The sequence below is a fragment of the Daktulosphaira vitifoliae genome, unplaced genomic scaffold (genome assembly GCF_025091365.1).
Source record: "Daktulosphaira vitifoliae isolate Bord-2020 unplaced genomic scaffold, ASM2509136v1 Scaffold_2, whole genome shotgun sequence".
Classification (NCBI taxonomy): domain Eukaryota; kingdom Metazoa; phylum Arthropoda; class Insecta; order Hemiptera; family Phylloxeridae; genus Daktulosphaira; species Daktulosphaira vitifoliae.
This window is the reverse complement of record NW_026099573.1, coordinates 9,973,469-9,985,389: the sequence shown is the minus strand read 5'-3', so window position 1 is coordinate 9,985,389 and position 11,921 is coordinate 9,973,469. Positions and strand designations below refer to the sequence as shown.

Here is an 11,921-nt window from a genome sequence, read left to right as displayed (position 1 = left end):
TTAATTGTTATTAATGTGTAAAAAAGAATTTCTATCAAAATGTACATAACAATAAAATTATAATTGTTTTATTAATACCAATGTAAGATTGAAAGCTTCATATGAGATAGTTTACGGAGAAAGCGTACTAAAATTAAATTTACTATAAGTGAACTTCAGTAACAATGATTATATGGTTAAAATACAATTTTATTTTGTATGAAAGGTTAATAATATTCCCTCCAAACAAAACTAACTACGCTACTGCTATACTCGCCCACCTTACACTGTAATGAGTTCATGATATATTAGCGAACAATGTTGGAGTATCTAAGTGTAATAATTTTATATAGTTCTTTACTGTTTTACTGTGCTAACAATATTTATTTTTTTAACTAATTGGTATAGCAACGATTAGCTAACAAATAAAGTAGTCTTGCTATTCAAAACGTTAGTAAAACAAAAGAACAAAATAAGACGATAGGAAAGAATCTGTCGTATAGGTAATTTATATTAACTAAACATACTTAAAAAAATACGATAGCATAGTGGGGTAGAGTCACAGTGTGGACGTGGCATAGTTGTGTGAAGTATAGAAGATATCTCACAGTGATTAAAATCACTATCATAAAAAACGCTTCGATGCAAATCTGTAGATAGTGTTTTAATGTAAAAAATTGGTGGATTAGTTAAGTTTTATGATTTATAAGTGTAATATATGAATAAATATTTATTATACCAATTAAATATAGTATGAAATTGATATTAAATAATTTATATTGTAATTTTTTACAAAAATCGTATTTTTTTATTAACTTTGATGTCCGTTTTCACCATGAAAACAAAATAAAGTTCGAAATTTTTTTTTTCATATTAAAGTATAATACATACGATTTAATTTAAGATATGTATAAAAGTATCAGTATTTCCGAAACACTATAAAAAGTTCAGTTGAAAAAGTTAATTTTTTGTGAAAAAGTTGTCACTTTGAATCCCTTCTTGTGGGCAAATAAAGGGTCAAATTCATAAAAAATAATAGGTAAATACCTTATGAATCTACAAAAAAAAATTATATTGATTTGATCATTTTTAAAAAACTTATGGCAGTTTTAAAATGTCGAAAATCAGTGATTTTTAAAGTTTTTGGAGATTTTCTCTATTTACGGGGAACGAGGGATATTTTTTCAATTTTTGAGGGTAATTTCTTTGACTAGATACGATTAGTGATCTTTTGACGTATCGTTGAAAGAAATTGGTTCGGTGAGAGCTGAGAAAATGTGGTAACAGGGACAAAAATTAACACATAGTAAAGTTAATACCTTTCATTGTAGCTAAAATTATGTCAAATAAAAAGGGATAATCATAATTTATTTATAAAAAAAAAATTGTGTAGTACCATACGTTTTTAAAAAGTTATAGCAATTTAAAGTTGAAAAAATAAAATCGAAAATTGCACATTTTAATACAAAAATATCATGTTTTTTAACTACGGTAATAATTTGCACATAAAAGATAAGTCGTCAGAACAAATTTTTATTTAAAACATTTTAGGTAACAAGCTTAAATTTAACTTATGTTTAAAGGATGTAGTATTTCCGTAACACATTAAAAGCTTAAATTGAAAAAGTTGATTTTTGTAAAAAAGTTGCTATTTTGAATCTTCCCAAAAGTTAAATTTAAAAAATTTTACTTTTTATACGTATGTTGAAAAAGCTAAATTTTAGTTCAATAATGTTATTTTAAATCTCCTTTGTTATGGACAGATTACTCCTTAATCTTAAGTTCAGAATTTTGTTTATTCGAATTTAAACTGTAAAATGAATATTTATTTATTATCAAGTGATATCTGAGAAAAATGAATGACAGACACAAAAAAAAACCATCTTGTAAAATATTTTAATATGTATTAGAATTTTTTCCTCACAAGGGTAGACTACAATGATGGGTCTTTGATATTCATTGAAGTTATTCGATCTAAATAGAATAAAAATCAAACGGACTTCAAACTTTTTTCTAATTCAACGCAACCTTTCATTCATTTTAAAAGTATTAAACTAAAAATAACAATTTATGCTAGTTTAAAATTTCAAAGCAGCTTTTCTTAACTTTTATGATGCAAAATAATCAAAATAAGTTTAAATTTACGTTTAATGTATGTTAGATTCATGTAACTTTTATAAAAATTGGTGAACGCATTACTATGGCAAACTCTTTTAAGGTATTTTAAAATAAACTAAAAATAAAATATAATTTAAAAACAAAAATATCATGCTTTTTAACTACAGTTATAATTTGCGCATAAAAAATAAGTCACTAGAACAAATTTTTTTTTAAACATTTTAGGTAACAAGCATTAATTTAATATATGTTTAAAGGACATAATATTTTCGTAACAATTTCAAAAGTTAAGTTTAAACAATTTACTTTCTATACGTATGTTTTAAGTTGACAGATAAAGTGTCAAATATTAAAAAAAATTGTATCAAATAAATGGGAAATACGTATTTACATAAAAAAATTATTTTGGTTCGTTCATTTTTTAATAAGTTGGCAGTCATAAGAAAAAAATATAAAAATATACCGATTTTAAAAATCACAATTTTTTGGGGATTTGCCCTATTTACAGGGAACGAGGGAAATTCTTTCAATTTTTAAGGGCAATGTCTTCAACTAGATTCGATTTGTGATCTTTTGACGTACCTTTGAGAAAAATCGGTTCTGTGAGAGTTGATAAAAAGTAGTGACACAAAAAATAATAAAAATAAACACATCATGGTAAAATGAATGCATTTACAACTTCAATTTGGAGCTAATATTATAACAATGTGATTATAATATTATATTTGAGTACCCTTTCAAATTTACAATGAATTGTATTCATTTATAAGTATGTTATAATTTTCAAAATAGTTTTTTTAAATAAATATTGTTAATTAGTTAGAATGTCAATAGTTTGAGCTGTTTTAATTATGGAATATAATATTAGAAATCGTGGGAAATGCTCCTTGCGTGTTTAATTTCATAAATTTAATTTTTAGAAATGTCTACTTTTAAATACAATTGTATCAACTATATTTTTATTTTTAAATCATGTTGTGTTATTACCAGTGGCTAGGAGGGGGCAAAGCTTTTAATAGTTCTTAGGAGAAAATTTTAATAATAAAGAGTAAAATCTACTAATATTTTCAACATGCTATTGATAAAAAAAAAAAATTTATTTCAATATGTTAACATATCATTATAGGTTAAAATGATAGGCTTTTTATTTTGCTAATTAATATTATTTAAGGTGACCCTAAAAATATTAGAGTGCTAAATTTCATGTAGCCATCCCGCCCTAAAGTATTAATTGTCGCCTTGATAATTACTAAGATAAAATCTAAAATGATGTGCTCAAGAAATATTATTAAATATTATCTTATTCTCAATAATAAGATTATATAATAATAATAGGAGGAAAGGAAAGGAGTATATTAGGGCCTAATAGCAATTTTATATGTTGTTCGACACTTAGGTGTCACATATGAATTACACCTACTTGTGTGCAAATCTATTTTAAAAGTGTGTAGTACTAAATTCCTTAAAGTATAGTGATTAATTATAATACATATTTTTGAATTTTAACAGGTTAGACTTGGGTTAAACGTAAAAAATGTTTAAATACGGGTGCTGGGGAATATCGTTCAACAAATATAAAATGAAGTAAAATAACTAACTTTTAAATATGTCTCAGTGAGTAGAATGATCAAGTTTTACCCGAATCCTTATTTTTTGAAGATTGTAATTTTTATTTTCGGGAGCTAGATAGAAGTGGGGAGGATTAAGCTTACCTAGAATATCTATGAAAAGGACGCCATACTAATACAGTCCCTAGGTTACTAAAATCTTTAATGTGTTACTGGCGACTCAGGAAAACGTTTAAGAGAGCAATTTCAATGCAAAGAGTGCCAAAACACAGTGTCAGATTCGGGTTTTTATTTTGGGGAGTTTTACATAAGAAATTTTTTACTCCAAAATACATTTTCAATGTATATATATATATATATATTTTTTTTTTTTTCATGAGGGTTTCATCCCTATATCTTTTTTTTTGAGAACGTTTATGAATTCAAGGTAGATAATATTCGTCATGGCCTCTTCTTCAAAATTGATACTTTGCTATAGACTGATAGTAATTTTTTTTTAGATAGGGCGTTAAACTGTATATTCTATTTTACATTTGTGCAAGTCGAAAAAAATTTTTTTGTCTTGATTTTCATAAAATTACTACAAAGAAAAGTTGATAAGGGGAAAGAAATAGTTTTCAATTGTATATTGAATGAAATATCGAGTTCATTTTTGAAAATAGCTACATTATCATTGCTATCTTATGATAGCCAAGAAAGCTAATAATTAAATAATATTTCATATCAAAATGCTAATGGGCTAAAGCCACCACTTTGAAGTATACCTGGATTCAACATTGATAAGTGCGTGTTCATACAGCGTTTACCTTAAAGTTCTTGTCCCCATTAACCTACGGTATATACCGAAATATTATTAGAAATCAGGTACATATGTACCCGATTTATAATATTTGGAGTCATGAACTAGTGTTAGGTCTAATGTAGTATAAGTAGTTATTAGATTTTTCTTGGAGAAATTCATATTCTTCGTCGTTGTTTAATGAAATAACTAAATTTTAATTACAAATTTCCACGAAAATTTTTTTTTAACGTTATACTTATTTAAGTAGACTTCTTATAGTATTTTTATACCTACTATAATAGTTCATAGTTTTAGACAAAAGTGAGAAAATGTATGAGAATTATTACTTGGAATGACGCATTCCGATACCCCTTCCCATAAATGTTGTGTTATGTCCACCGGCCACTCTATCAAAGTACTGGCGCTAACGTTCCGCCTTCATTATCAATTATTAATATTTTAAGGATATTATAGTAATAACAATAATAATGTTTCCGAGTTATCATTTTTTGTACTAATCCACATCTATTCTGTGAATAAATTTCGTCCAACTCTAAATTTCATTTGTATTTTTCAAATAGGATTTTATTCTTTTATTATTCGATTGTCAATTTTAGACATTCGTATTGTAATCGTTTATCCCCGACATTTTCTCTTTCATTATCCACAGAACGTGTGACGTGTGCGACTCTATTAGCACAATTCTCTTGTTTGACATCGACAATCTACTGAAAAAATAATCAGGTAGCTTAAATTTAATATTTAGAAAGACGTTATGAAGTTCATTTTGAATGCTATTATTTTGTGTGTAATTTATAATTGTTGTTGAAGTGAAGTGTTAAAACTCAACAGGTTATTACAGTTGTTTAGGGTCCTTTTGAACTACCAAAATGAACAAAAAGTGTGCTAGATGTGATAAAACCGTTTATTCTATTGAAGAACTCAAATGTTTAGACAAAGTATGCACTGATTGACTAAAATATCTTTTTAATGTATTCAAATCTTAATTAATTTTCAAAAAATTTTACAGGTATGGCATAAGCAATGTTTCAAATGTCAGTCTTGTGGTATGACACTGAATATGAGAAATTACAAAGGATTCAACAAAGAACCTTACTGCGAAGCGTAAGTATTTGTTTAAATTAACTCTTTAATTCTAATTTCTAAAATTAATAAAAAATGTTATGCATTTTTGTATTATCATTTGTATAGTTTTTTAAGAACTCTTATAATTCAAATTTATTTATCTCAAAAAAAAAAAAAAATTAAATTAATAATTTTTTGTTACAAAATATTTTAATTTTCATGCTAAATATAAAGTTAGTCTAAATTTTTTGAATAATTAATATGTTATTTGTTCTATAAAGTGATAAGGTTCAAATTAATTAATTTTCTTTTTAATAGTTAATTAAATTTTCATAAGCTTTATACAATTGTTAGAAAAAATAAATTATCAGATAAAAATTAATATTATTTATTTAATTTGCGCTAATATTTATTGATGATGATTATTATTGATAATGTGCTGAAATCTGTTTAAAGTAAATAAAATACTTTTTGTAAATAAATAAAATCTTAATAATTTTACCTATGTATTACATCATACAATTTTATTTTATTTTATGAATTTGGTTGCAATAAAAATAAAATAAAAATTATACACATAGGAAACATTCTACGTTTTTAGGCCTATAAAATGAAAAATTTACTATGTGTATTGAACAATTTTTTTAGGTACATGAAATAGTACTAAGATGTATTCCATGCATGAGACCCATAATTTTAAAAACTAATGAATAATTCATAATAAATTGTTTGGCTTTTTCCATGAGTATTTACTGTTAATTATTTCAATTATTTAATTATGTAATTCAAAGATATTTTTAACTAAATATCTAAATTACTTAAACAGTAATAATATTTTTCTATGAGAAATTTGATTATTTTATTAGTTTAAAAAAGTGAATTGCTTAAATCATCACATTTTTTTTTATAAAATTTTCACTATAATACAAAAAAATTGTTTATTAAATAACTGGTTATGATATGTTATAAGTATTTTACTAATTTTGTATCATTCAATAGGTAAGGAAAAGGTTAAAAGTACTAATTAGTTAGGTAACTAAATATTACTATCACCCACATTCTTATTCTCTACTTAATAGTTTGATAAATCCACTGGCTTAGGCAATGATTATGAATTATAGTATAAATTTTTTGTTTATAAGGATGTAAAAGTTAATTTTAATTACTTAATATTTCTAAGAAATAATTTATTTACTCATATTTAAATATATTTTATCAATTTATTATTTCATTAAGAGTAATTATTGTGATTATAATTCAAATGTTTATCATAATTTAATCATATCATAATTATTATAATGTATAAATTTAATACATTTTTAGTAGATAAAAATGAAAACCTTATTATTATTATTCATATTAGAAATAATATACAGAGTAAACTGTTTATCATAACCCTCCTAATTATTCACAAAGTAGATACAATATTGTATCCCTTATACTTATGACAATGTCAGCTTAATATTTTTAAATGACAATGTGTATATTTAAGTAACTTATTAAACAAATCTAGTCTCAAGCTCCCTTGCTAAATTCTCATATGATTATTTTTAATCTAGTAAGTATTAATTTAAAAATAAAAATTCATTTTCATGTAAACAGGTTTGGTTTTAACAAAATCAAACTTTTTGAAGTCCAAATAGTAATATTTGTCAAGTTTAATATTTATCTTTACATTTTGAACAAATGGATAATTATCCTTAAGTTTTCAGCATCTAAATTCAATAAGATATTATTACCAATTTTAATTTAATTTAAATATATAGATATATGTAAAACAAAAGTATGTGTTTCATATATTTTAAAATACATTAAAAAATAAGTCATTTTTGTCCTTTTAGACTATGTTTAAAGCATACATTTTATTATTTATCACTAATTAAAAAAAAAAAAATTTGTATCATTAATTTTATTACAGACACATACCAAAAGCCAAACATACAACCGTGGCAGAAACTCCTGAATTAAAAAGAATTGCTGAAAACACAAAATTACAATCTAATGTAAGTGTTATACTAAACATTATATTTTGAATAGTAAAAATCATAAACTATCATCACTTATACTACAACAATGAGAATCCCAAAATTTGTTAAAATGAGATTTTAAGATTTGTAGTTTAATTATAAATTATAAAAATAAAACCACATTTTTATTAAAACATATATAATTAAAATTAGTTTATTGATTATCCTTAAAATCTGCAAAATGAGATACTGTTATAGTATATATAATAAGTGATATTTTATGATTGTTTATAATAATAATATATATATAAAAATTACACAACTATTAGTGAAATATTATGTTTTATTGCAAACTTTTTTTTTGGATAAATACTTAATAGTAAGTAATTCAATTATTGTAATAAGTTAAATAAGCTTAAATGGGAATTAAAGTATAAAAGTAGTTGATTAGAATTATTTCCTAAATATTATAATTATTATTATTTTTTAACTGAAAAATTGTGTTCAATCTTGTAAAATAGTTTAGCTTATTTTTAATAATCATTATTTGTTCCATACAAATTATTATCTTAATATTTATTTTGTTATTATTAAAACTTTTTAATTTTTGTACTATTTTTTCTTCCATGCTAACTATTTAATGCTTAATATTTATAATATTTGTTTAAGGCAAAATATCATGCAGAATTTGAAAAAACCAAAGGCAAATTAACTCAAGTTGCTGATGATCCTGAAACTCTAAGAATTAAAGCAAATACAAAAATTATAAGGTATAATGATTTTGTTTTTCAAATTCATTAAAATAACAAAAAAATGTAATGCACATTAAATTAAATTTTATTTTTTTGTTTTCTATATTATATTGTAACAAGGGGTGGTATGTTAAGTTAGTGTTGTGGTGGTGCCTAATGTGTACTGTTACAGTTGGTCCATTTGCTGAGTGAGAAATCTTTTCATTATAATTCGAGTCACAATTTTTCTCATTAGTCTGAGACTGATCATTAGCCCTGGAGCATATAGAAGTTATGAAAATTTCATTTAGAGATATGCCGCAATAACCCTAAATGGGCTGTAAAAGCAAATATGATAATAATTCTATATCCAATAATCTGTGATAATGTGGTTAATAATAATTATTATTATTATATTAATAAAAAAAAAAAAAAAAAAAATGTTTTTTTGTATTTTTAGCAATGCAGCATATCATGGTGACTTTTTGAAGAAGGCAGAAATGGAACAACGTAGAAATTTAAATGGAAATAACACAATCAATGATGTACCTGGTAAAAATGTTATATTTTTAAATTTGGAAATTTACATAAATAGTTGTCATTTATTTTTTAGCAAACAAAAATATTTTTGTAAATAAATCTCAAAATCATGATACCATAGTTAAACAAAACAATGCACCACAACAAAATTATAATTCTCCAAACAATGATGGGAGGTATTTACATAAAAAGAATGATAATGTCCATTATCATCCTAGAATAGAAGAATCAAATAAAGTTCCAGCATGTTTAAACCGGCAAACTTCTACTTTAATTTATTCTTCAGATGGAAACACGGGTAATTTTAAGTAATATTTTCTTAAATTTTAAATAATATTATTTTATTATTATTATTTCATTAAATTTTATATATTTTATTTACGTATATAAAAATTATATATTTTTTTTAGTACCTAATACATACAGTCATCACATTGGATCAATTGCTGATTATGATCCATTACAAAAGCAAACACCTTATGGTAAAGTGAATCATATACCAGACAACCACAACTTTGGAGTGTGTATATATAAATTTATTAACTTTAATATCATGTTATTATTTATAGAAAAATTAATTTTTGTAAAAAAAAGTAGGTTATGTAATATTTATTTTTTTTACATAGAGAGTTTACAGAGCTATGTATGATTATGAAGCTCAAGATCACGATGAAGTTTCATTCACAGATGGAGATTTAATAGTAAATTGTGCTGCTGTTGATGATGGTTGGATGACAGGTGTTGTTCAAAGAACAGGAAAATCTGGCATGTTACCTGCAAATTATGTTCAGCCAGCTGCTATTTAAAATTAAAAGTTCTATTTTTATAACTTTTGTTAAAAATTTATGTTTTTAAATTTAATTAAAATCAGATTTTTAAATTGAATTCCTTCTAATTTATAAAAATAATTAATATAATAATATATATTTGTGATATATCAAATTTACAACGATTGTATTACTAAGTTTCTACATATAGAAACAATCCTTAATCACATTCCAATCATTTTGTGGTTTTAATACATTTATTTGTAAAATTATACCTCTTCATTTTAGTTTTAAAAATTTCTTTTTATTTATTTTGTTTCTTTTTAAAATTTTCTCTTGTATAATTTTTTTCTTTTGATTAAAAACTTCTTTTTTTTTGAATTTGTAAGTAAATACTCTCAAAAATTAAGATGTAGCTTTATATTAATGTGCCAATGATATTTTTCAAGTCATTTGATTTTTATTTGATTTCATGAAGTTTAAGACAAACTTCAAATTATTAAATTGGTCAACTTGACATTTATTATGTATTCCTACATTAAACCCACTGAAAAGCTTATATTTTTAAGGGTTGTCTCACATTTCTATTGTATTTCCTAATAAGAATTATTTTACGTATATAATTATGTTATTGCTTATGTTAATTTAAACTACAGTATTTAAAAAAATTTTTATGATTCCTTTTTTTTGTGAAGTATTATAATGTATTAAATTATTATTGGATTATAATTCTTATTGAATACTTTTAACATTTCACTTATATTTTTCCATACATAATTGTACACTAAACTTGTATCTTCCTAGACTATTATGTTTGTGTTATTTCAATATCATTGTATTTAAGTTAATTAGTCTTTTTTTTTAATGTTAAATTTTTGTGTGTTGTTATAATATTTATTGTGACTGCTAAGTTTCAAAAAATTGTCACTGAATTCGTTCAGTATTAATTTTCAATGCGCTTTGTTATTTCATATTATTTTAAGATATGTTAAATATCTTCATTTAATCATATTTTCTTTTACCATTCCTCTTATAGTTTTGTTCATTAAATACATTATTTTTAATTGTTTAATTATTACAATTTACTAATAAACTAAATTTTAAATTGAGTTGATTGTTAATAATTTGATGTGTTGAATTCTACAATTAATGGAATGTTTATCATTATTACTTATAATGAGTTTTTTTTTAATTTACTTTATTTTATTTTACTAGTTGGTTCTTTAACAATATTAATATAAATATTTTTATTAATATAAAAAGAGTATCAATATTTATATAATTATTACAAATATTGTAAGATAAGAAGAAAATAATTTATGAGCTACATTTCTGCTATATTCAAATGGTTCTGCATTATAGACCAATCTATAATATGCTTATAGAGTGGTTATTATTTGTGCAGTGATTCAAAATGGAAGTAATACTATGTTAATAAATTATTTGGAGAAGCGTAAAATTATAATCTTAATAAATACGAACTATTTTTTTTAATGAACATCATATCATTTATTTTTGATTGACTTTTTTAAGGAATAAAAACGGTATCATAGTGGAGCGTGGCACAGTATGGACGTGGTATAGTGGGACAAGTATAGTTGATATATGACAGTGATTAAAAGTTCTATAATATTTAAACTGAAAGTGAAAGAATATGCAGAAATATCAGAAACTGATGAAAAAGATGAAATTAAAATTTTGATATAAAATAAAATGAAATTTGATCCGGTCTCAAATATTATTGTGCATTTGATTTGAAATGGTCACGCACTACTATATTTGAACTGTCACATAATATTATATAGTGCACTGATCATATAAATAGGGGTAGGGGATCAACTCTCAAAGTTTAAAAGAACGTTAGCACATTGGAGTCGCAGCATAGTGGGGATGTGGCATAGTTGGGACAAGTATAGATGATTCTGACAGTAATTAAAATCACCATCATAAAAAACTCTTAGTTGCAAATCTTTAGATAGTGTTTAATTTTAAGAAATTGGTGGATTACTCCAAAAGCAAAATTAACTCCTATTTTTTGTTCTACTTCGACAGCCATTTGCACATAGGACGTCGGTACAAATTTTTTTTGAACTTCTAGTTCATAAAATAAGCTTTATTTTATCATATAATTAAATGACGCATATTTCCCAAAAATGAAGTTGAAAAAGTTCTACCTTTTATACAAGTTTTCAAAAGTAGCATGTTTTTTGACTACTGAAGCCGTTTGCACGTAGAAGATAAGTCGTCGGGACAATTTTTTTTTTTTTAATTCATAGTACGTAATATAAAATTACATTTTACATATGTTTTAAAGACTCAGTATTTCCAAAACATTTTCAAAACTAAAGTTGAAAAGGTTAAAAGTTGCTATTTTAAATCCCCTT

At 23.7% G+C, this 11,921-nt stretch overlaps 1 protein-coding gene across 4 annotated transcripts; it reads left to right on the top strand.

Annotated features, from left to right (window-relative positions):
• The first annotated feature begins 4,902 nt into the window (after nucleotides 1–4,902).
• LOC126897395 (LIM and SH3 domain protein Lasp) lies at nucleotides 4,903–10,646 on the top strand. 4 transcript variants are annotated; one of them, XM_050670946.1, is made up of 9 exons: nucleotides 4,903–5,190; nucleotides 5,309–5,405; nucleotides 5,477–5,571; nucleotides 7,451–7,535; nucleotides 8,169–8,269; nucleotides 8,691–8,782; nucleotides 8,844–9,068; nucleotides 9,181–9,290; nucleotides 9,397–10,646. In XM_050670946.1, exons 2-9 carry the CDS (start codon nucleotides 5,337–5,339, stop codon nucleotides 9,574–9,576), a joined length of 957 nt encoding a protein of 318 aa, XP_050526903.1. In that variant the 5' UTR covers nucleotides 4,903–5,190; nucleotides 5,309–5,336; the 3' UTR covers nucleotides 9,577–10,646. The 4 variants fall into 4 exon arrangements, with proteins under 4 accessions (XP_050526903.1, XP_050526902.1, XP_050526904.1 ...); XM_050670945.1 differs by having other exon boundaries at nucleotides 5,299–5,405; XM_050670947.1 differs by having other exon boundaries at nucleotides 5,278–5,405.
• The last annotated feature ends 1,275 nt before the right edge of the window (nucleotides 10,647–11,921 follow it).

Coding starts and splice junctions, on each gene's coding strand:
- LOC126897395 (XM_050670946.1), top strand. CDS start 5,337: ATGAACAAAAAGTGTGCTAGATGTGATAAAACCGTTTATTCTATTGAA. Junction 5,572..7,450: donor AAAGAACCTTACTGCGAAGC/GTAAGTATTTGT, acceptor ATTTTATTACAG/ACACATACCAAAAGCCAAAC. Junction 9,069..9,180: donor TTCTTCAGATGGAAACACGG/GTAATTTTAAGT, acceptor TATTTTTTTTAG/TACCTAATACATACAGTCAT.